Source organism: Aphelocoma coerulescens, chromosome 14, assembly GCF_041296385.1.
Source record: "Aphelocoma coerulescens isolate FSJ_1873_10779 chromosome 14, UR_Acoe_1.0, whole genome shotgun sequence".
Taxonomy (NCBI): Eukaryota; Metazoa; Chordata; class Aves; order Passeriformes; family Corvidae; genus Aphelocoma; species Aphelocoma coerulescens.
This window is the reverse complement of record NC_091028.1, coordinates 7,655,441-7,682,062: the sequence shown is the minus strand read 5'-3', so window position 1 is coordinate 7,682,062 and position 26,622 is coordinate 7,655,441. Positions and strand designations below refer to the sequence as shown.

Below are 26,622 nucleotides of genomic sequence, written 5' to 3'. Positions count from 1 at the left end.
AGGCAACTACTCACATGACTTGTGCATCATTGATGAGAAAACAAAAAAGTCTGCAGATATTAAGGGACAAAGACATAGAGATGACTTACAACAGCATTATATACAGAACAACACAGCTCTGTGCATTACTGAGGATAGAACCTCATCCCAGAAGTTGCATTGCAAAGCTACAAGTGTTGAGAAAAGGCAGCAGTAATGGTCATCAAAGATTGGAAGGATTGAAAGGAGTGAAATTATTATTTCAGAGAAGATAAAAATATTTGAAAAGTGGTAAAAAAGTATTTACAACAATGAACGATAAAGAAGTCGGATTGCAAGCATCTGTTCTTGCAAAAATACAAAATCTGTTAAATTGCAAGGCAGAGAAATTAAGATTAGATAAGAGGAACAATTTTCAGTTTAGGACTTGTACTAGACTGTGGAAAATGTTGCAGCAGAATGCCATTAATTTGATAAGAGCTGAAATACCATTTCTCAACTATGAAGAAAATAAGGCCATGGATATTTATAACAGCAAATGCAAACAAAAAGGTTCAGGTTTATAAGTTTTGGGGCATAACCTGTTTTGCTCTTTCTGGGAATAACCCCTAGAGTAAGGGATAAGCACACAGGTCTCATGGACTATTTTGCATGTCAGTACCACCAGGGCTCCTGCACCCTCATGTCACACATTTGGTATGGGCAGAAAGTGGCTGTTCAGCTGCAGTGACCACACATGTCAGGTGTGTCTGTATGTGCACAAACAGGGCACTGTCTCATGGGCATGGCACCCTGATTTTGATGCACCAGCTTCTGCAGAACAAAGTCCTGTATGGGCTGGGTGTGAATAAGAATATCCTTTAAAATACAATATTTAATACAAATCTGAAGAAAGGGGTAAAGAATGTAAATAAAGACAAGGGCAACTGCATCACAATACCTACAAAGACACAAAAAACTCAAGTTATAATGGTGTAAGAACATGCCCAAACACAAAATCTCCGTGAGGGTCAGTTCAATTGCAGTGTGATAACCTACAGAGAGGCAAGAACAAATACACAGGGCAAAGGTTTGAATGTGATCCCAACAGGAGGCTCAGTCCTCAGTCCTGAGTGGAGAACAGTCTTATTATCCAGGAAGAAACTGAAAGGAATTACTTTACAGCCATAGTCAAGTTGTTGAAATCCTACAGTCTCCATCATATGTGGGATTTTTCAGAAACAGTCCCTAAAGCTTCTCTTGGTGAGGCTTGTGGGAACATGAGTATGGATTCACAATGCTGGTTGAGCTTGTCTGATAATTAAGTAATTTACACTCAAGAACAAAGAAGTAAATATGCATCTTGTGTCAGTGTAGTTTTGGATGGAATGGGAGCAATTTTATACTGATACTCTCTAATCACTCAGATCTCTCCTGTTTTCATAGCTGTTATTTTCAATTTTAGTTAGTTCAGGGCATATCTTTTTCTCCTGAGTATCTGAAAATGCTCAGCTATTATTATATTTTGCTCTGAATTTTCTCTTTTTTCCCCCTTTGACTTCCCAGACTTCTTTTGTCTGTCTTGCTCTCATTTCTTTTGTATGTCTGTCTGCAGGTGGCTTTTATAGCAAAATCTCATTCTGCTTTCCTGGCCTCCCCCCACCCTCTCCTGTTTTGTTACTGCATTGCCTGTCTCATTTGTGCTTTTCCTAATGCCTGTAACCACTCATTTCCTAATAGATTCCATTCTGTGCCTATGGAGTTTGTTCATTTTCCCTGTCTTCAAGCACTGAATCATTGACTTCATTGTACAGAAAGGAATGAATCCCCAGGCCACTCTGCAGAGCGGGTTTCACTCTCCCGTGGCTGAAGAGGAGGAGGGAAGTGGCTGAGCTCAAGGGATGCCCATGGCAGGCTCTTGGCTCTGAAGCAGTGAACAAGCTCATTACTGCTGCAGCCTCCTCACAGCCTTTCCTCTAACCCTGAGCCTCCCATAGCTCTGGCAGCTTCTTGAAAAGATTAATCGAACTAGGTGAATACACAGTGTATTCTATAAAAAATGCAGAAATCAAACCAGTCAGCTTTGAGGCTTTTGCCTTACCTTACCCTGTTTGTACATGGGACTATGGTTGGTGTCGTGTGTTTTACATTGAGTTCTTATTTGTATTTAATAATTGCTGACATGCCCATTGCTTGGTTCCTGAATGAAGTACATAAATCAGATATAACACCATCTTAATTGGCCAGAGTGCAGAATAATTACAGTGACCTCTAACACTAGTGTCATGGGATTCACACTAAACTAACACCAAAATTCGCAATCAGAGAGGTGTGGAAGCACTCCCAAAAAACATTTTCATTTGAAAAATGCAGTAAACAGTTAACTGTAACAGCTTCAATTGCATAGGCTGAGTTATAGGTCAAGGTAGTAAAAAGATAAGGTAATGATCAATCTTCATCAGCTACTGGGAATGAGACCAGAACCCAATGGCTCAGTCATTTCCAAAGGCTCACTGTTAGTGGCTGGGATATAAACCCCACTTTCTCTAGCTATAAGCTGGTTTTGGTGCAGCTTCCTTCCACTTCTTATTTTCTTCTCCATGTGTCTCTCCCAGCAGCTATACCTAGATGTCTTAAGGTAGTTACAGTCAAAAACTGAAGAAGAACTTCGTTTTTCTTTCCCTGCCCCTGTCATTTTCTGCCCATCAGACATCCAGCTTGTGTGTGATGAGCTCCAGCATATTTCAAAATCTTCCTTTTGGGCTGATAGTAGGAAGACAGAGAGCAAAGCACAAGCACTTCATCCACAATAACTCCCCAAAGTCTCGGAAGGTTAGGGAGCAGGCTGGCATCGCATTTCCTCACTTCAGCTGAAAGTAAGATAGGTGGGAATATTGCAGTTTTACAATATCACCATTGCTAATCAGGTCTGATTATTCATGCTAGAAGCTGTGGCACAAACAGTTTTTTGAGTCTTTGTGATGTTCATACTCTCTGCTTTTTAAAAATAAGTACATAAATTGGCAGTGGCACAGTGCAGCTGGTTATATGGAATACTGTGGTGGACAATACCAGTGTCACATTGCCAAAAATAATTTCTGAGCACAGTCACAGCTTTCGGGTTAAAGTTGTCCCCATTCAGTGAAGCAGCTATTTGCAAATACCAGTCACAGACTATCTGGTTTCTAAGTATAAAGGATTTCACTTGGCATGAGAGGTCACTGGTAAAGCTGGTGTGGATTTTTCTGGTTAAACTTTCTTCCAATTGAAACCAATCCCTTGTATCACAGAACACTTTGAAGAATCCAAATGATTATTATTTCTTCTCTGAAATGTAACACTTAATGGTTTTTCTAACTTTAGGAAAAAATTAAAAATCTCAAATTTCACATGAACATTTTGTGAAGTAGTTGTAGACAAATGTCTTATTTCCTGAAAGAATCCCTAGTCAGTATTGCTAAGACTGAAGTGGTGTTAAGTATAAGATGACACTGCTGAGGCCAATCCCTTTTTCAGTTACAAATGTGGATTGCCCCAAGGTAGGCAGTGCTGCTGAAAACCTCCCTGTTGTTCACAGCTTACTGGGCTCCTGCAGTGGTTAGACTGACACTGCCCATTGCCCAGACTGCTGCAGAATTTACATTGCACCATTGCTGCCTCAATTATGAACATTTCCTAAAGAGCTTCCAAATACAGGTGAATTTACCCCCATCATGTTAACTGCATGGGGAGAAAATGACAAGTGTCCTGTTTGCTCACTTCTTCCTGGAAAAAAAAGATAAGGAATCAGATCACACACTTCAGTGAGTTTGTGAACACATGCAGCATTCACCAGGAATGGCCAGTTAAACTAAAATTTAGTTTGATTTAGATTTAGACAGATGTATATATCAAGCTGAGATATCTCTTGTAGGCCCTAGGAGTTCATTCCAATGGGAGCCTCTTTATAAATAGGAATCATTCTTCAGTATGGCTCAATGCGCTTTGCCAGAGGTGGCCTTTTGCTTAATTTACTTTGTGCAAATGGCCAATTGAATGAGTAATTTGAACTATCTTCTATGTGATGACTTAGTCTTGTGTAAGCATCTGGCTCTGAGTGAGGGGCACTGTGTTAGTCTGTGTGGCAGTGTAAGAATGACTGTCTTTAATTCACTTGAAATTCATAATTCAGAAGAGTTCTGGGCTTTTACCAAGACAGGAGAGAAGTCAAAGAAGATCTAGAAATTGAAAACATATTTCTTTACATCTTTGTAAATTCAAGGGAGCAAACCCCAGCACCATCAGTAACTCAGCAACAGAGAAGGAGCACAGTCTGTCACTGAACACCCAGACAGAGCCCAAGCTCACCTAATTCATCTTCCCCAGTACATTCCTGGGGTAACTTTCTTTATGGTGTTTAAAGAAACGACTGAAAAAAACTGATATGTCTCAGTAAGAAACACATACAGAAACCAGTCCTGGTTAGCTACACCTTATCTACATTGGTTTTACAAGTCTCCATGGCTGGAAGACACTTCAGCAGTGAGCATGGCAATACTGGTTCTCATAATATTTTTAATAAAGTGAAATCATGATGTTTTGACAGATTGAATAATGAGAATTGCCACAAGGGAACTTCATAATAGTAGCATCCATAAGGTACTGATTTAGCTCTACTCAAAAAAAATTAATGACTGTAGGGGTACAAGGTTGACACTTTCCTCACAGTGAGGGTCCCAAGAGATATTTGGAAAGTATAGATGATTTGGAAAGACTGGTCAACTATTCATTGGCTCAAACCATTCCAGTAAGAGGCTTTCCTCAGCTGTGCTCTAGAGATGGAATGGGAATGGTATAGGATTTCAGAAACTCCTGCTCCAAGAGTCACTCAGTTGCCTCAGACATGCAAGTACTAAAGCTGAACAGAAACATACTAAGAGTTTTTATTTACTACAAAATAACAATACCTTAAAATAACAACTGTTTCTGTGAAATTGTGACTTAACCAACTTACCCTTTCAAGGTAGAACTTTAAAAAATATTCAAAAGGTGTTCCAATAGTTTTTGGGGAATTCTGAAACAGAAATGTTTCTCATTTTCAATTCTTCCTTGTTAAGAACCAGTAACAGCAAGAAGAATCATCCTGTTATTAGATGATAGCACTGGTACTGTTTTTGTCCCATTGCCTCAAGGTGCCCTCCCAACTTGGGTATGGAATGGGCAGAGCTCTGCACAGGCTGGGGCAGCCCCAGTGTGAACAGCAGAGGCCAGAGAGAGGGAAGAAAGTTAAAAAACACCTTTGTTTTCTTTTATCTCCCAGCAGGAAATCTGTTAACTGACTTCAGAGCTCCTGCTCATTAATGAGCTGTGGAAAGCCAGGTGGCTCAATTCCCTTAAAATCCTGGCCAACTGCAGGGATATTTGGCTCCTGCCAGATCCTGTGGGCACTTGAAGGATGGTCCAATCAATCCATCACAATAAACTGCCTTTCCCATAACTGACCAGCTTTCTGTCTACATGATCTCTACGCTGTGCTTGATGCCGCCATGGGAGTTACCGTATTGTCACCTAGACAGCACCATGGTCTCATTGCAGGAGAAACATGTGCTTGTCTGTGATTGCAGAAGCCATCAGAAGGTTCTAGAATTGCCAATCAGCTCCAAATATGTCAAAATACAGCCTAGAGAAAGGCTCAGCAAAAAAGATACGCTGACCATGCTTAAATCTGTTGAAATTTTGGGTTGCAAATTGAGTGCAGAATACAATTATGACCAAATGTTTTAGAGGCTGGAATTGAACACTAAAAAAAACAATCTTAGAGAGAAAAGTATACAGGCTGTATTCTCTGCTATAAAGGAACAAATAAATCTCAGAAAGGATACAGGGTGAGTGCTGGCATAAAGCTGTACATAAGCAGTGATTAGCTCCTGTTTTTATATGTGTCTGCTACAGAAAACATTATCTTGGTATGATGTTATGATATCCATCGCCAGGGGAAGAGGAGAAAACAGAAGGACAAAGTGTGTGCTTTGAAGAAATCACCTTCTGATAGTCATGAAGCAAAAAAGCACATTTTACACTCTGATGCCTATCTTCAGAACACAACATAACGCCATGCAAATAACCAAGCTGCTCCTGGTTTTAAAAGCAGTGTAACTGTGTGTGTGCAGTAGCCTGAGCCAATTTAAATGAGTCTGGCTCTTTTACTGCACAGAGCAACTCTACTGCCCTGTATTCAGTCTAACTTGGAACAAACTCTGTGTTTTGCTTTGTGTCTTAGTGCTGCAGCAAATTCAGTATTGTCAGTGTTCAATTGTTTTGAAAACCTATTTTTTAGTTCAAAGATCTCTTTATACAAAAGTTATTGTGTGTTGCTATAATCACTTGCCAGCTTTTAATCATGCCATTAACTGTTTGAAGTACAGGTCTGCTGTACTCAAACTCCCACTTTGCAGTAAATACTGTTTTGTTGCATTAAATCTCAGGATATATTCTGTCTAATCTGTACTCAATAACGATGTGAAAACCTTAAGACTAATTCACTTTTTACTTAATGATTTTCTTCAATACAGATCCACCACAGATGAATAATGTCATGCCAACATCTCCCCTCCTTCCTCAGATGGCACATCAACATTCATATCCCAGCCTGGGACAGATCACAAACCCATATGAGCAGCAGCCCCCAGGCAAAGAACTCAACAAGTACGCGTCTCTAAAGGCAGTCGGTAAGTAAGCGACGTGATGCGTGACTTCTCCTTTAGCTCAGCATGTTGCACTTGCTGCTGGCAGCTGACATTCTGCCTCCAAGTTGACAACAAGGTCTTGCTCATCTGGACTATTTCATGACAGAATTTCATATTGAATATCCCATGGTAGAATTTAATATGGAACATCACGTTAGCTGGAAATACAATGAAAATTAAGCCAAGGACTGCAGTTAAGGGATAAGAAAACTACATGCAAGAACTGGTGATCATATGATGTGATCTCATACATGGACACAAAACCAGGCTGTGCCCCTGCAAGTCATTTTTCAGCAAGTTTCACCTGTGTCGTACACAGTGTTCAGCCCCAAGTTCTTTATGCCCCAAACCTGCAAGAGCAGGGTTGGACTTGATGGTCCCTCTGGGTCCCTTCTAACCTGAGATATTCTATAGTATGCTTACATATGATTGTGGTGTTTATTTCCCATAGCTTTCTACACAAATGAGAGAGAAAAATATCACCTGCTAAATACTTCCAAAAAGAGAAGGCACTCACACAGTTCTGAAGTAAGAGCTTTCACATTTCCTGCAAGATGTACATTAGTAGGTCACTGGAAGAATGCTCTGAGATGCTATGATTACAAACAATTAGTGCATGATAAAACTCCTAATAAAGATCCCAGTGGTGGCTATTTTCTGTGCCTGATTAAGTAAATGAGAGAACATCCTCAAAGAAACAGTCATGGGGAAGGAAAAGGACAGTAGTGAGTAAAACATTCAAAAGAATTTTCGTACTGAATGTCTAAGCTTATAATAGTTTTCAGGGACTGTAAATACCTACTGCACACCCTGTGATGACAGAAAGCCCCTTCTAGACAATAATACATTAAGAAATTGGGGGTCTTCCCAGTAACCCTTGCTTAGCTTTGGCATATGGATGTTGACATAGTTTCCCCAAAAATTTAGAGTAATGCCACACTCCCTATTTCCCGACAGAGATACTTATCTAGAAAAACAGCAGAACAGCTAAGGGCTTTCTGACCTAAGAATTGAGTATTCACCATGCCAGAAAAAACTTTCATCACAAACTGTCATTCCTTTATCTGCACTTCAGGATACCAGACCTCTAACAAAGTGTACATCAAAGTCCCATCTCAAATAGTTCAGTTTTACTTTAGCTTGTTGGTTTTGTATCTTACAAGTGGCATTTTAAATCTGTTTCTAAAAACAAGGGTTAATAGGTTTCTGCTGGGTTTTGAATACCAATCAGCTTTACAATTCCTTCTTCAAAAGGTGCTACTGTGTAATGATGTGGTGACTATGACAGATTTATGCACTGATATTGAGCTTCTTTTTCAGACGTCAATTTAGGACAAGCCAATCATCAAAGCTAAAAGGTATTTAACCATAACAAAATGAGAGATGAAACACTCTAAGAAATTTCTCTCATCTGCCCAAGAGCCACTGAATGTACCTTTCAAAAAAAATTATTAAATTAGAACTTAGATATCTCTTGTGTGTCTGAGTACGTTTTTAAAACAGCTAGATTATAACCATACAGTTAAATCAACCTTGAATGATTGTGCACTTCAGCTCCAGAAGTTGTATAATGCCTCTCAGAATCTTAAACTAAATTAAACATAACTTTCAGGGACATTTTCTTCCAGGTGGATTGCACCATCTTCCCATGCTTTTCCCCTATCCTTCCTATGCCTTCTCTCTTTTTTCCCCCCACAGATCTACTGGTCTCAGACCACATTAACCAAGTTTTAGATGCAGGTGAATTTTTACAAGTACAAAAGTGCTGCATTGTGATCCAAACTTCTCAGCAGAAAAGAAGAGAGGTTTTGAAACTGTTACGCATGCACACCTTCTGTCTGGACTTACAGAACAAGAACTAAATACACTCAGTTTTCAACCCTCTTTAGACTCTCAAGGCCCTGGTTCCTCCCAAGAGTACCTCTTGAACACTTCCCAAGGTCACAAAGAGGTTTTTCCATGACACCAGCCAGGCCCAGGTCTGTGACCACACTGACATCCAGCTCTCCAGACTGCACATTGTAGGGATCATGCTGGCTTTCAGAGAGCTCTGACAGGAAACAGGAGCTGGCCTACATCAAGCCCACCAATACAAATCTAACCTGACAACATCTTTAGAACAACTAGATATAGACTGAGTTCACCCTGACCTCAAGTCACAGGGCAAAGGCATTTTTTGCCTGCCAACATTCAGACTTGTATTTATGGATCCCCACAGCAGGTTAATGAGTGTGTATAGTCCATTTCCTTTTGCATTCATTGATAGTGGCTTGGGGGTATATTCATTTGCCACAACAGAAACTTCATAAGGGATGTGTTCTACATCTCTCCATGCATTTGAGGCAAACCATATTCATTTAAGTGCCCCTTACTCTGCATGATCCCATTGTTCAGGTGTAGTCCACTGTGCTTAACCTTTTTCTTTAATAAGGGGTTGGAGGAAGAGGCATTTCCAGTTGCTTTGTAGCAACTGTAGCTATGGTACATTAATATCCCTCATCAGAATGTGGCCATAAGTGGTAAGAAGTTTAGATAACTGAAAAAGTGAAGCTTTACCAGAGGCAGTATTAAATTAATTTCTACACAGCTGCTTTCTTCTGAACTACAGATGTCCTAAAAATTTGGCTAATTTTAGAAGTGAGCTACTCATTCCTCAGTGACTGTCTGCTGTGAAAATTCAGTTTATGGAAAAGCAGCGAGACACATTAATCTCTGTTTTGATCATGTTCAGGTTCTCCATTAAATTCAGTAAAAATTCAAGTGCTTGTGAAAACAAGAGACAGCAGTACCCTTGCTATTAATTTGCATTGTGCTGCTGAGTGAGAATGACCCATACCTTGGTAGTGAGACCAAGCTGATCCCTAGGAAGCAATTTTAAAGCTACACCTCATACTCCATGTGACAGTCCTTAGCAGAGTGTGGTTGGACGTTGGACTGTTCATGCATGTGTGCACTGCAACGTGTGCATTGCAGTGTTTGATTCAGCACTGCAGGGGAGAAGAAAGTTGAAAAGGTTGCTGTGGATGTATTTTATTTAAAAAGCTAAATATTTTTAATTGAACAAGCTCAAACTGCACAATCAAACCCTTTTACACTCAATGGGAGAGGATGTTTTCCTCATTTCTTGTTAGGACTTCCTTTATTTGTTGCAGCTTCCAGAATTCCTTAAGTACTGACCGTGGCTTCTGACCACATTCACCTTTTCCCCTTACTGCCTGCTGGCATTTCCATCTCTGAGTGATGTGAGGACATTCTGTGCCTATTTAAATTCTCAGATGAGTGCTTGGAGTACAGCACCAGTGAGCTGAGATGTGCTTACTGTTTTCTTCACTGCACTAGAATTTTACTCTCCTTCTACCTTGGCACACACACGACCAGGGAATAATCAGCAGAAGGCAGAAGACCACTTTGAAATGAGATAGAAAACACATATTTCCTGAACAAATAGATAAGAAATCTACCTCCTAGCATCTCTAGCCTACCTGGCTGATTGATCTGACTTACTGATAGGTACACTCGGTTCATCCATTATTTTTCCATTTTCAAGCCACAGAATCTCTTTTCAACAATGCCAAATTTTTCCCATCTCAGAATGTGAGATACTATCTGAGTTGATACTATCTGAGGGTTAATGAGCTCCAAGACCAGTCCCAGCAGGTGTGGTCATTGAATGGTGTGTGGCAATAAACACCCAGTGCTTAGAAATTTCAATTTTTTGGTCACCTGAGATAACATGATCCTGATTTCCTTCAGTGCTTTTGGAGTATTTGATTATTTATGTGAAAAGTGCAGAAAGAGGTTTTTCTGCATAAATTATTCTTATTTCCAGTTCATCAGCTGTGTTTTTACTCCATGCTTAAATGGTTATTGCTCACTTAACAATACTGAGATGCCTAAAGCTACAAGTGGATGGAGATCTTGTAGCTGAACACCTTCATGAAATTCAAATCCCAGGACATACAAAGGTAGCTCATCACAAATTTTTATGCACATCATTTGGACATTCATTTGGAAAGCATGAACAATCCAACTTCAAATTCCACGCTGCTAAGCTGGAAGGGTTATAGTCCATCATTTTGATTAAGAGTTTCCTAGAGCTCCAACTGGCCTCATTACCCTGAGTTATTTGTTACCTATTCAGTCACACTGTACCATGAGCCCAGCTCAGTAACAGTTAATTTTCTTTCCTGAGTTTAAGGGAGCGCAAAGTCACTAAATAATTTTAGACCTTCTTGCAGAAATTAAAAAATACCCCCAAACCCAACTTCTAAATCCCCAGAGGACTGGGAAAACGATCACGCAGCTGCCGGGGACGTGCACAGACATGCAAGTAAAATATTTCTAATTTTTCTACAGTTTAACATGATTTTATATTTCTTCGATAAACTTTCTTCTTCCCTTCTCTCTCACACACACATAAACATTTGAGGAACTGAGTGGACATTGCCAAAAAAAAAGAAATAAAAATACAATGGACAGAATTCCTCCCTGAAACACAGACCCAGAAAGCCTTCTCTGATGCTGGGAGTTGTTAGTCTCCTGTGGGATTAAATCAGATCTAATTGATTTGATATAGTGGAGCTAGGAGGATATAATTGGCAGCAGACCCACCATCACATCTGAGTCTACAGCTCCCAGCATTTCTTGAAGCTGCACAGTTCTTTGATCCCAGAGGAAACATTAGACAGTGAACCAGCTCTGCTTGCAGTTGCAAAACTGCAAAGTGAGATTCTGCAAATATGACACTCAGAGAATAAATATCTTCTGGTTAGGTCCCTGCAGAAAGGAGTGTGGCCACAAGTGTGCCAAGGCACCAGGCAACAACTCCCCCAGAAAGGTGAAGCATATGAGAAAACTGACCTGGTCCTGTGTCCTCTGCACACACAGAAGGATCCAAAGGGAAGATCACCCTAAGGTTAGCTATGGGCTGTTATCTTTGAACCATCTTCCTGTCTGATAGGAGATTTGTTGCTGCCTTTTCCTAAGCTTCAGCCCTTCAATTTCCATAGAAATGACTGTAACTCTTTGCTGGTACGAGATCTGTCTGTTGAGAATAGAAGTGACTTCACAACGACCTCCTAAGAATCTGATTCCTATCTCACCATGAGACTGCACCATTCCCTGTAGTTCATTGTGCTCTGGCCTGGAAAGTAACACTGTAATTGGAAAAACGGAAACACACAGCATGCGTGCCCATGCATTCACAGGGTGGATACATCCCACTTTTAGAAAAAGCAGAACTACAAAATATTAGACACAATATGTACAATTTACAAATTGTAGTAATTTGCTTTCCTATACCAACCACACTGTTCCACTAAGGAGTAAATATTCATGTTCCTTTGGAAGGCTTAAAAAGGACTTGTGCTTTCTTTTCAAATACTAAAGAAATTTTCAGTTACCTCTTCTATAAGCAATTACACAAAGATGGATCAAAAAAAAAATCTGGGACATGGGAATATCTCACTAGATTTAACACCATGAAAAACTGACATGGAAGCACAGATTAATGCATCACTTGTAATATCCAGAGCGTGATTCAGATAATGATTTCATATATCCAGAGGTATGTGCTGTGTCATAAATAATGCTCAACTATGTGATCTGCCCAACTCAACACCGGAACTACAGATTTGGCTCAAGGAAGTGAGACATAAAAGCTTGGTATATTATTATTATTATTATTATTATTATTATTATTATTATTATTATTATTATTATTATTATTATTATTAACCCAGCCCAGCATGGCTGGAGAATTTGAAGCTTTTGAGTGTTCATTTGTTAAGGAAGTCTTACATATTTTTATCCTTGCTTCTTCTTCAGGCATAAGAGAAAACCAAGCAGCACTCAGAAGCAAGGCTTGCTTACCAATCCCCCTGCCAGGACCTTCCCTCAGCCTTCCCATTCCCCAGCCACAGGAAGTGGAGCATTACTTGTTTCACTCTTATGATGAGACCCACCAAATTTTGCATCCTGCCCAGTGCATGCAGATGAAAATACAAGACCTTTTCTTGCTTCCACTAAATCATTTAATTATTTTCTGTTATTTACCCAACTGGCTTCTGATACCTACAGGCACATTGTCATACGTAAATATAAAATGCTTGGAGAGTCTTGATCAAAATATTTTCCTGTTTTATCATCCAGCACACTCATTTCTTCTTCCAGTGAAGTACTCATATTTTAATTATAAATATGTTGTTTATGCAGACCCTCAGTATCTTGAGCAAAAACATCTGCTTTGCTGACATTCTTTTTTGGCTTTTTAAAAACCAACATTTTACTGTCAAATGTACAAGAGGATATTCTTTCTGAGGATGGGGAATTCTGCTCTAAGCAGTCAGACTTCCAAGCAGCCATTGCACATTCCATCCTTTAGCAGACAGATTTGTGAACTTTGGAGATATGTTGGTCTTGGCAGAAGCAACATCATGGTAGGTGGAAGGAAACTGCAAATACTCCTTCTTTTACAAGAAACAGTTTTAACACCAAAATAAGATGCTCTTAAACACTGCCATCTATGTTGTCTCATTTCTTAAACAACACACTGAACTTGGGAAAGAAAGGAAATCTGACCTTGAGGTGCATTTAGTTTAGGTTTAAACTTTAAACTTTCAGCTTTCTGGGTTGGACTCATACCTACTGAATTTGTTTTTTCTGAATTTGGTCCACTAGCTGGTTTTATAGTGGCTGAAGAATATTTCTAAAAATTTATTAAATCTTAACCTATTTTTCATGCCAAAATAGCAAATTAAAATTTGTGCACCCTAATTCTTGTTCTTGACGTTGATATTCTTTGCACACATGCTCCCTACCACAGAGAAACAGCCTTTTTTTTGTTATCAGCACGTTAAAATAGTGAAAATTAAATCTTCACCAATCATTCATAAAAGTTCAGCTTATAAACACCACTCCACATTCCATCAGTTACACACCATTGTAGAACTGACCCTCTTCCACTGAAAATTAGGTTGGTTCTCTAGAAACAAATTGATTTAAAAAATCCTTATTATGTGATAATGAATCAAAATGAAACAAAAAGTTATTTTCTCCTTTTTTTGAGACATAACAGCACATCTAAAATAAGAGTACCAGGAACCCAGCTGACCACTAGAGAATGCTGTCTTTTGCTTGTCTTTTGTCCTTGAAGATAGAGCCTTCAGAAGTAACAAGCTTACAGTGACCAGGTTTATTTCCATCTAGAGATCAGTGGCAGTCCCAGGAAGAAAACAAGTAAATCTAAATCAAGCATGGGTTATTCCGACCTATTTGTATGAAATGCTGATGAATTATGCATGAGATTTTTTTTACACATTAAGTGAAGACACGAGTGAAACTTTATGCTCAGGCAATAAGTGAGGCAATAAAAACAAGGCTCAGCTCACGCAATGACAAGGTCCAGCAGTGCTGAGCATTTTCACTTGCAGCCCTTCCTAAACATCCCTCTCTGTAACTCTTTTATTTTGCAATATAAACATACTTCTCATTCCGCAATTCAAATTTTTTAATCAATTATTTAAGCATAGAGGTTGATCTAAAACATGCAAAAACAACTATGAATACTTGCAGATAAACAGCAACACTGTGGGATCCCAGTTCAAATCTAGATTTAATCTGAAGTGTGGCTTTTAATAGTTCCAACCATGGACCCTACACATTACACTGCTTGCTCTTAACATACTCCACCCATTTTCCCCTCTGGACTATTAGCATTGTAGGTAATGTATAGCAATATTTTTACAAGAAGAGTGTCATACATGTGTTCAACAGATGATATCATGTTTTAAGACTTTTCATCTTTGTACATGGATACATGTCAAAAGTAGAGTGCAAAGTTCTTTAGGATTACCCATGAACACAAAAGAAAGTAAAACAACTGATAGGAATGAATCCCTTATTAACAATCACATAAATAGCAGCAATTATCTGTCTGCTATTTTGGTTCCGCAAAGGAGGCTCTGAAGACAGTAAATGTGTTTTTAAGAAATTGCACAGATAAAAATCACAGAGAATTGCTTTATTCCTACACATTCAAACTATAATAACAAAGGGCTTGAGCCATGGAGGAAGAGCAGTAACATGATTTGTAATGCACAGTTAATTTTTGCAAAAATCCTTCCCTAACAGCTTATTTGAAGAAGGATAAGGGGGAAAGAGAAGCTGAAAAAAAAAAATCTGATATTTACTAGTTATGGTACTACAGCATCAAAAGAAATTACCACAAAGATGGTAATTTTTGGTCCCAGTCTAAGGGAAATATTAAGTACAACAGGTAGTTTTTGTAGTGGGAAAGCCTGCAAAGCTTTCTAGGCTATGGAAGGTGCTACTGTGGAAAGCAGCCAGAGCCCTGCCACAGGGGAGGAGGAAGAGCTGCAGCTCAGCACTGCTGCTGCTCATTTTTCCCAGCAATTAATACGATTGCAATTCCTGGGGAAAAAGGGAGAGAGGAGCTGTACACTCCTCTGTGGCTGCAGTCTGGTGTGTGCACTATTAACTATTCATGGCAGACAGCTGCATTTCCAGTTCTTCCTGGGCTGTCAGTCACTGATGCTGCTGCCTTACACGAGGGCTCTGTTCAGAGCAGGCACCACTTCTGCTCCGCCTTGGACTTGGCCCAAGTTGCATGAAAACCTGAAGAAACTAATTTTCTTCTGACAGGGCAAGTTTGGGAATTCCCAGGGAACACTAGTTCCTTTCAGTTTGACACACATCTCTGGTTTGGAAACCTCTGGCAACCATGCTCCAGACTTTAACAATACAAAGGACATAGAATCTAAAAAGAGGGAGACAGGAAAAGAAGAAAAGGAGAAGAAAAAATCCAGAACTCAATGTGTATGAGTATAGCTACAAAATTACTACCTTTTTTTTTATTATTATTTTTTCCTCCAGAGAAAAGAGTAGAAAAATATAACTTTCTAATAGGAACAACTTATGCCAGAACTATTTTGGAAAAAAAAAATCAACTTCACTCCAGAACAATTACTAATAATTCTTTAAAATTAAAGCAGTTAAGAAACAGATCAAATAAAACTAAATTAGGCAAAAAATAGCTATTACATCACTGGGACTTATTTTTTTTTCCATTTAACCAGTACAATTCAAAAAGCCTTTAAGGCCTTTCTTCATGTTGAGAAATAAGTGTAAATCTGGTATGATGCCAGTTTAAAGGCAGAAAAATGTAGGTTTATTTCAGAACTATAAACACATCTTAATTACATGTTCACACTCTGAAATTGGGTTCTGTGTGTTCTCATGCAGCTTCCTATATCATCACATCTGGTATTTGCAGCTTATCTGTAGCTGATTCAGACATGTGTAAGAGTTATAACCAGCAGTATACTAAAAGAAACAAACAATCAAAAGTATTAAAACTGAAAACAAAATTGAGCACACAGAAGAGTAACGCGTGAAAAGAAAATTAAATTATGTTCATGCTAAGAACAATTATTACCAATAAATGTGGTCAGGTATAGCAGAGCTTTTTCAGTCAGTGTTGGGTAAGGTAAATTGACACGTGAAGGAAAACCAGACAGGCTTGTTTAGATGCCAAACCCCACTGCAGAACTCGGCGAGCTCTTTCCTGCAGTGCCCCACATCCCCTGTGTGTGCAGCCCCCTGCCTGCAGCCCCCCAGCAGCAAGGCACCCCTGAGCAGGCTGCTGGAACCCCTGGCTGCAGGAGCAAGGCTCCGACTGCTCAGCACTGCACACTGCTCCTGCACATGCAGAGCAAGCACTGCCCCTGCAATCCTGAGGAGGCTCTGCCTTTAAACAAACTGAAGGTCCTCACCAACCAGAAAGGTTAAAAACAATTTCATATTATTGTTGATGTATGAAAGTATTGCTGCAAACTTCTGACACAATCAGATTTATCCTGAGAAGCATTGAAAACCACCCAGTGAAACAGCAAGCAAGATTACCGAAGGAAGAAGTGGAAGAAGCCTTTTAAGCAAATCCCCTAAGTGCTAACCTCTTTGGCTTTGGACAGCATTTTTAGAAAGCAAACCAAACCCTCCTTTCCTAAATCAGTTTATGCTGCAGTCATGCTTTATTCAGAAGTTAAGCATGACAGCATGACTCCTTAGATAGTTTCTATTTCAAAAGGCAAGTTTTCATACCATATATAAGGTTTCCAGTAAAACTCAAACTGATAAATATGCTTAAATGAGATAAAATGAAATAAATATTTCACAGTAGAACTTTTCATATTTATTTGCCATTGTAGATTCCATGAAAGCCGCAAGCTTAGAGGCCTTTAGGAAAAAAAATAATGAAAATACAGATTTACAGTTACAGGACAGCCACTGGCTGCATTTTCAAAGAAAAGTCAGAGATTTTAGTACATAATTCTCTTAGACTTCTTTTACAATTTCATCCCTTGGATCAAGAATAGAACTGGCACTCTTACTTCCTTCTTAAGTTTATCATTCATTGCACAATACTGAACCAGCAGTTTAGCATGTTGGTTCTTGAATTTAAAATGTTAAATCACTTGAGAATACAACCAAGTACTGTGATCTTCATCTATCTGCACGCAACAGATTTCAGGTTTCCTGAAAACATTTAAAATTCTAATGTTAATTTAACATAAATCAGCCACCATTTGTTTCCAGGTTAACAGAGCCTAATGGTTTTGGTTAACCAGAAAAAATCTTGGGGTTTTTTTATACTGGTTAAATTCAAGTATTCTGCATGCCACTGGTCCCTAGGTTAGGTAGAATGTGTGTGTGGAGTATTTTGATCAAAACCAAATCACAATATCACTGCAGCACTTTGCAAAATTGAATAATAAATATTGCAATTTAATACTATGCAAATCAATGCAGGCAAATATACAAAGCCCAGCTGGAAAATCTGTTTTACATGTCCAAGGAGAAACCTGCCTAAACTCACACAGTAAATAAACATTTGGAAAAAGAGAAAGAAAAAACCCAAACTTTGCAGTGCTGTGTCTGGCACATTGTCAGAAGAGGGATGATTCTGCTCCCAGACATGTGGCTACTCTTGTATTCCAGGGAATGGTGACCCTGATTCTGGTGAACCACACACCATGTCTGATGCCTGAGGAGTTTGTCAGAATCTGTCTCAGTGTTCCCAGCCAGGCAGCAGACTTTGGTGTGGGGGTTAAAGAACATTGCTGAGACCAGAGGCTTCACTTACCCAGTCTAATTACATTCCTATCCTAAACCATTCCTAATGTGTCTCAAAACCCAGAAGTATTCTGGCCTCTTCAGCCTTTCCATAAACTGTCATAAAAATAATCAAAAGAAGAGAAGACATGTTTGGGCCTACATATTTGTCTTTTTCTATATCTTGTATCTTGAAATAATTTTATTTCACTGGGAAAAAAAAATGTAGTCTTGTGTCTGGAGGTGGACAAGCTCTTTTCAAACAATGTCTGAGAAGAAAAGGTTGATATGGTTTGTCTCTTCGTGCTTGGTCTCTCTCCAGATCACTGTAAGAAATCAGTAAATAGATGAAGTGGTAAAGAGGGCCAGGAGAGGAATAACACTGAGCCACAAAAAGTAGGTTCTACAAAACTTATGCAGGATTCTATGCATTATGTATTTTTCTTTACCTCTGTCAGTAAAAAACCATGGGAAAGAATCCAAAGACATAAAATAGTCTTCATTTTCAGAATGTCTTGAATAAAGGCAAAATAGTATTAGAAGAAAACCAAATATTTAGGACAGAAATCAATGCAGGCCACAGGCTGATTTCTGAATTTTCAAAATGAGAAGGAGGGCTGCAAAAATGAATATAAATGGCCTTTGCCCTTTCTTGCAACTTAGTAGGGCTTAAAATTGCCTCAACTTGTATAGAGCCACCCCAGCACCTATGAGATGAGAACAGCCAGTGACCAGCCATGGAGTGACCACACTCCTTCCTCTTGGCTGCAGACAGATCTCTCATCAGCCTGCCCATTCCCCACTCTACCAACAGAATGCTGTCTAGCTGAAACTTCCCCACTCAGTCTGCTTTCCAACACAGTTCATGTATGCAGAGCAAATGCTTCTATGGTCCATGATAGTGAATGAGCCCCTTAATTCAAAACACTGGTCATTAGTTATTTATTTCACTGCATGGAACACATTTTTCTGTGAATTTATTGGATCCAATTCATATCTGGGGCAGCTAATACAAACTCTGTCCATGTGAGTTTTTTCCCCTCACCCAAGAATAAATTTGTGCTAGTGTACAAATGATACTTCTTTGATTTTCAGATGAAATCCTGCAAGAACTCTCACACAGAGCTGGTTTATATCCTGGAAGCCTTTGAACATATTGTCTTAGATGCCAGCTTGGAAAGGCAAATGAATAAGCAGTCACACATTTAGACAGGATCAACAGCACCACCAAAGGCAGCAGCGCTGTATTTCCCTGGGCAAAATTCTCATGTTGTCTCTGAGTCAGGATTCATTACCCTTCTGTCTTTCCTTGAGTTTTCACTTCCATTACTTAGAGAAATATAAGTTTCCCATAGCTTCAGGTAATGACACCATCATCTCAGCAAACTCACGGCTGTAGAAACAAAGCCTTGTTACAAACTGCTATAAATTACATAGGGACAGCCTTACAGAGAAACCACCCACAAACAGGCACTTCCTTCATTTCAGCTGTTGTCTGGTGTGTCATTGGAGCAATTCCATTGCTCTCCTGTTCTCAGCACTTTCCACTGGCTTGCTTTCTGCATTTCTAGCCCTTCATTTGAAATACAGACTTTTTGGCTAGAATAAAGCTCTGCATTTCACGTAGTTCTTAAAATATATTCAGATAACAAACAATTCTGTAAACATCTAGCGAGAAACCGTGTCCCTACGTATTTTCATAGCTTCTGACTGTGACAGTAAGCTTGCACAAAAGTTTGGATTTGGGGATTTGGTTTTGTTTTTTTACTGTCTTTAGAGCTTTTGTAAGGGCTCACTCCTTTGTGGATTCTCTTCTCTCACTTCAGAGGCTTCTTCCCACTCCTGGGTGCCTATTTTCACAAAAACTGTAGGACAGAATTGTCATTCAGGAATCTGTATTTTCCCACAGCTGTATGAAGTGGTGCGAGTATTCAGAGCCATGTTACGGACCCACAGAGTTAAGAGCATTGTCAATAAGGAAAACAGATAAAAACCCCTGCAATATTTTACAAGAAAAAGAAAGCATTCACAATGCTAATGCATGTCCACGTGACTCTATGCCACACAGTGACCTTGAAGACTACTTAAGCTGGGGAAGAGAACAGCATTACATAGTTTCAGGGCCACCTCTCATGTAAGGCTTATATTCAAATAAGCTCACTGAGAAATTCTGAACCTACTGCAGCCACAAGGATTTTTGCCACTGATATTCAAGAAAACACCTTTTCAGCCATGGTATTTATTTGGTAAGAGGCTCATTGGTTTCTGTGCTTTTGTTACACAACTATGGATTATAAAGAAAGATGTGAAACTTCCACATTTGGTCATGGGCAGTTATCAATCAGCAAAAGAAGAAAGCTTGTCTCTCTTAGTGACAGATTTAGGCAGAAAGGTGAACCTTAAACAACAACATACCATGAAAAGCCCCTTTCTTTCTGATCACTTCATCTAGGTGAGCCTAAAGTCACTGAAGTTTTTCTAGGCATTTCCATAGTCTTGCTATCCCAAGCATCTTGGTAGCTATCTCCTTTCAAAATCAAAATCCAAGGAATAAGTCAATGGTTCCAATCGGAAACATTTGACAGCAGTACCAGCAAAGTCAAGATCAAAACAATTGTGGTCACTCTCTCTAAGGCATTGCTGCATTCACATAAGAGTGAGAATTGCTCTACATTTTACATCATAAGCTCATGGTTGTACCACTGGTCCAACGGAGTGGGATTTCAATCTAAATTCCCTACCCAGCAAGATGCATCCCTTCTGCTAGGATGGTCCCCACCCAGATTCACATCCTCATGAACTTGTGCTGTGGAGCAGAAGAAAATTCAATATTTACTATTCTAGAAAGACAAAGGAACAGGAAGCATCTCTTCAGCTTAATAGTTAAGGCACCCGGCTGGGAGGGAGAAGTTCTCCTTTTGATCCTTACACTGTTTCTGTATTTTTTCAGTTATTCATTTCATGAACAGCAGGAATAAAGCCCAAGTTCTCCCTGATGTCAGGCTCACCCTTAAGGTTGGAAAAAACCTCATATTTCAACATTTCTTCTGGATGAACAGCTACAACAATAACTAAATTTGTAGGTGCATTACCTTAAAGAAGTAAAAACCTTACAGAAATATTGAAACTGAGAACATTTTTTTAGTTAGCTATCAAGAGGAAGGAACACAAATAATAACACATGGAATTAAAGCCCTTCTGTTATTATTTGGCAGTGTTGCAATTCTAATTCTTTACTCCTTTTGCAAATACAACAGTGATATCTTTAAATCATACTTTTACTGATCAAGATACAGAAGTCGATGCAAAAGGCACTTCTATAGCACCTTTCATCCAAAATCTCAGAATACTCTACAAATAGCAATTCAACTTCCTAACACAACTACCTCCTCCAATATGCTAACAGCTCATTTTACAGCAGGTGAAACTAAGGCAGAGGGAAGTTGAGTCATGTACCTAAGGTCACATAACAAATCCATCCTCTAACTCCAAAATATCTCTTTGGATGTTTAAAGTCCACAAAATATTTATAGGGTCTGCTTAAGAAGAAAAACAAACTCCCTCATATTCACAGTTGATTTTTAAAGTAGTTGGCTTCAGGATACTATTAATATACTTTTCTTGGTAAAACATTTGTTACAAAACTATGCTCAATATTACTGTTCTGAATCTTTTCTTCTTTGGAAATGAGAAGTAAAAAACCCTGTTTCTATACTGTAGTAGCATCAGGTCACTCAAATGAGGCACAGCCCACTGATATTATGAAACCTGCATGAAAGAACAAGGACTGCTGTAAGAGTTGCCAAAAGCCCTCTTGAATAACTGAACAGTTTTATCAATGCTGATTTTGCTCATATTTGCTGCAAGGGTATCCCCTCCCCCTATTTCTGGTACCTGGGCCTGAGTGCACACTTGAGTGTGGAAGCAGAAAGAGAACAGGATTGAGGGAGGTTAAAACGTTCAGTGCAGGGGTTGCCTCCCACTGCCAGCACTGAACTCTGAGGCACAGGGAAGAATCCTTAGGCAAAACCTGCAAAATCTTACTGGATCAGGACAAACACAAAGAGCAGCTCTCCCACGCTGGCACTGCCACACAGACGTGATCAGCCACTCAGCAGCTGTTCACCAGCTTTCTGCTTGACTTTGCTGATGAAGATTTACAGTTCAAGTCCTGGTTTGTTCTCTTCAAGCCCAGTTTCCAGATAACAGTTGAGAAGTTCCTAGAAAGGGACTATGGACTATACCAGTATAAGCAACTTCAATGGAACCAAATTTACAGAATTAATCATTTCACTTTCTGTGTGGTTTGCCATAAGAGACAAAGAGCTAAAAATTTGACATTATAACATGGCATAAAGAAGAGAAAAACCAGCTTCAGACATGTCATAGGCACAGTCCTTGTGAGGCTGATCTCTTCCTCCCTGTTTCAATAGTGAAGGTGTTCCTTATGTACAGCAGAAATAAAATTTACTCTTCTGTAGGACATCAGCCTTGCTGTGATTGGAGGTCTGAGTAATTATCTAATGCCTGATAAAATTCAGAGACCCAGGACCATTGCTGGCAGATGGAAAAGGTGCAAGTGAGAAAAAATTAAAAGAAACCAAGGACATAGCTTGAGCTTGTTGTGGCCTCAAAGAGAAAAATGGCATGAAAAGCCAGGCAATAAAAATATCTGCAATTTTTGGTCATTATTTACATAGCTGCATCACCACTGCTATTTCTAGAAAGAGAAGTCATTATTTACCTTGCAGCTGATTAAAGATCTTGGCTACAGAAGACAAATTGCTGCAGCATAACTAAGATAAAATTAAAACTACAAACTTACAAATTTACTCTATTCTTACATTAGATTAGCTAAGTTTTTAATTTTTGTATGCAAATTAAACACATTTAAATGTGAAACAGGCGTACAAATGTATCTTTATTAAAAGCTGGACATAATTAATTGTGCTGAATTTAAATTACATAAGCTAGTGTAACTTTTCATAAATAGCCAAGGTCTAAGTCATGCGACATAGAAACTCGCTCCCCTAACAGCTGGCCTGCAGTGCCTTTGATGTAAAAATTTATAAAAATGAATACTTGTATGAATATTCACAGTGCCTTTTCTGCAACCACTTTTCAATTATTGATAACAGATTAATGAGATAATAGCAATGCAAATGCATTTCCACCCCATTTTCATTCAGCTTGTATATAATGGTCCTGTGACATTCAGGGAATATTAACAAATTAAAAAGACAAGCCACATGTAGAACTGGAAACAGCTCTTTCAGGGAGAAACAGGTACAACTTCTTGATTATTCATATTACAGCTCTCTAAATGAAACAACTCGCTCCAAAATCCAAGCAGAACTTCACAGACTCTCTTTGTAACACATGACAGGTCTGTCATGCAACTGCACACCCTGGGCTGAAATGAGAGCAGGCCATTATCTCCATTCTGTGATTTGTTTCAAGCAGAAGACACCTGTATGCTATAGAAAAGCGTTCACTCAACGACTGAAAAAGGAAACAGATGGAGTTGGGTAAAACACACAAAGCCCAATCTGACAGCACAGAAAGGAGCAATTTCAGTCCACTGGAGAGGAAACACCTCTTTAATGACAAAATTAAGGATTTAAGAGCAGAGTCCTGTTTCACAGTCATTATAGAAAAAATGTCATGAGATAATAAATAGCAACTGCCTTTGGCAATATTCCTCCCTTTTGAGGGGCCAAGACAAGGGGGATGCACAAGTGAAGCCTGATCTTGAAGATTAATGTGGTGCTCCTAGGAATTTCCCCACCTTGCATAAAGATCCAGTTCAGAACTAGAGACAGGGAGAAAATTCAAAGTGCAACAAAAGCCTCCTAGAAATACTTGGGTGATAGCAAAAGAGGGAAGCTACACATAAAACAGTGCAGGGAATTCAAAACCTCATGAAGACAAGAGGAGCCGAGCTGTACAGACAGCTACATGTACCAGACTTCTGCAGAGAAGCCTTACGTGACATGGCTTCAAGGGAAATGGATGGATCCAGCCAGGGCATAGCAGAAGTCAAACCCAGGCTGACAAAATTATATATTCCAACTACACCACAGCTGATTAATGCAGTGCCAGTTGATCTATGTATTTGGCACTATCTTAAATGAATATCTAAATTTTTGAAGGGGTAAAATAAACACTATTTACATAAAATGAAAGATCTTAAAAAATGAAATTCAGTTAAGCTTCCCTTAAACCTCAGTCTCAAAACTGAAATGAGTTGCTGGATTGCTGCAGAATGCCTTTAACTTCCCGAGCATGGTTCATACTTTCAAGCAAGGCCAAATAAATGCCAGCAATAACAACAATCAAACTTGAGCAAAAAGCATGCACTGGAAGACACTTGCCTAGGAAATCAGAGAGGGCAAATCCTGACTTGAGAACTGCAATGCAGTATTTGTTGGCAGGGCTGTTGCTGTATTTCTTAGTGGCACTGAACCCAGAAAATGATGTCAGAACCTGGAATTTAGGATTTTCATGGTGTGTAAAATCATGGGGTAAATACCCAACCTTCAACAACCCAAAGTATTTTCAGCCCCATAAAGCATTAGTGAACTTCCAACCATTTAGGAGAACAGATCCCATTCTTAACATTGCCCTGAGGCATTATTGAACAAAAAACAGGTCCACCTCATCACACATCACCAGACCTTACAGCTGCCTGGGTTAAACACCCATGTGTCACTTTGATTTTAAAGGGCTGTACTCTTATACAGCAGTGCAACCCAAGATGGCACAGAACTCCCAAGAAAGCCCATGTACTTCTGTAGACTTCCCTAATTTCCTGTGCTATGTGACATGAACAGTGACAAGATTCATTGGACCTCTCCCCATAAATGTAAATGTCAGCACAATCTGAGTGATTTGGGGCAGGGACAGTCTTTTGTTCAAGGGCAACAGGGTTCAAGGTCTGCATGTATGAAAGCCTGGCACAACAGCATCCAAAACTCAGAGAGAAAATAAGGGCCAGGAGGTGGCATGGATTTCTCCTACTGATGTACCTGTAAATGTTCTGGTCTGCAGACAGAACTGTGTATGACCGACTGCAAACTGTCCACCATTTTTCTTGTGTCCAACTGATTCTTTTTGTCCCCTCCCCCTTTAACCCAAAATAGCTGACAAGGTCAACGATGACTTCTACACCAAACGCCGACACCTGGCCGAGCTGGCTGCCAAGGGGAGCCTGCCCCTCCACCCAGTGCGCCTGGACGAGGAGAGGGCCTACACCATCGACAGCGGGCTCACCAGGCAGAACGGGAAATCCAGGATGGGGAAGATACACACTCACCCCCTGGGCTACAATTCTCACTACAAGACCTGGGATCCCAATGACCCGTCCCTGAGGCGGCAAGCGTTCACAAACAAGGGCAAGCATGGCATGGGAGACCCGACGCTAAGTGACCCGCTGACCACCCGGAGCCAGCACTACTTGGGCCCACAGCCATACTTCATAACCAACAGCAAGACAGAAGTAACTGTTTGAGTTTGTTTTCTTTCTCTTTTTTTGGTTTGTTTTCTTTTCTAATGAAATCCTTTAAAAACCACACACAAATGTATACACAACACAAACACTCAACTGAAAGGCAAAAAAAAAATTGAATTAAAAATATGAAATAAAAAAAAAAAAAAGGAAACAGAAGGAAGGAACTTCCACCTGGACAGTCTTGGTATCCAGCCAGCTGTAGGCCGAAGAGTGGGTTAATACCATTCAGCAATACACACTGAAGGTTGAATTATAAACTCCATTTGTATTTCACAATGGAACACAAACCCTTGTGACTAAATTTTTTTACTTGAAACTAAAATCCATGATGAGAAGTAGCACAATCTAGAGAAACTTTATGTCTGCTTAAACATTTACACTATGTTCCTGCCTTGAGACAGAGGAAGAGAGAGAGAACAATATACTGTAATATATTATTTCAGAGAGGAATTTTGTATAAAACCTATTAATAATCACTAGACCTGTGAAAAACCAAGAGCAAACATCTTGGTACAATCCCTAACATCTATTATTGTACTTTCACACCATCCTATAGAGAACGCAAAAAATATATATACAATAAGGGACAAAGACACTTTCACAAGAAAGTTACGAAGACTGTTATGATTAAAAGCATATGGGACCTTTCTGGCTGGTAGAGAATTCTGCAGATGATAACAACAGCAGAAGATTTCATTTCAGTTTACTTCACTTGATTTGAAATTTTTGGGAACCTCCAAAATAAGAAGAGACACATCATATGACACAGAAAGCTGCTGGGGGAAAAAGGGCATCAGAATATTCCCTCTCAGTCCTCCTGTTTTCGGGCAGATGGTAACAATTCTCACTTTGCAGACTGTCAGGATTTTTTCTTCACCTAAATGTTTTGCCTATTTTCAACTGCTTCAGACTGAAATTAAGCGTGGGTGGTGCCTTTACTGTATTACTATTGTTCAATGACAGTCTTGTTCTTCAAAGTGACCCCTCTGTTCCTTTAAGCTATTTCCTCATGTTTTGCTAAGGATGACAAGGGTTCTGCCCTGCTCAGCCTCCTTTGTTTGTTCCAAAAGGAAACTGGACTACATCTCCATGCAGTGGTTGCACAGTCAAGACTATTTAGTTAGCCCCTTCATTTTCCCAGTTTTAACTTTTCCCCTCTAGTCTCTCATTTTGTATTTGCTTTTAGCCATGGTAGTTCTCTGTAGTTCAACTAAATGTTATCTGGTATATTGTCTCTATTGTTTGGCTTTCTCTAGTGGCGTTCCCTCTTGGTGGGCTGTGTGGTGGAAGAGGCTGGTC

At 39.5% G+C, this 26,622-nt stretch overlaps 1 protein-coding gene across 1 annotated transcript in view; it reads left to right on the top strand.

Annotated features, from left to right (window-relative positions):
* Positions 1 to 25,323, top strand: part of SHISA9 (shisa family member 9) — a 176,640-nt gene extending 151,317 nt beyond the window's left edge. Inside the window, exons 3-4 of the mRNA XM_069030316.1 lie at positions 6,510 to 6,665; positions 24,956 to 25,323. Coding sequence (XP_068886417.1) covers positions 6,510 to 6,665; positions 24,956 to 25,323 — 524 coding nt within the window. The remainder of the gene's footprint in view (positions 1 to 6,509; positions 6,666 to 24,955) is intronic.
* Positions 25,324 to 26,622: the final 1,299 nt, after the last annotated feature.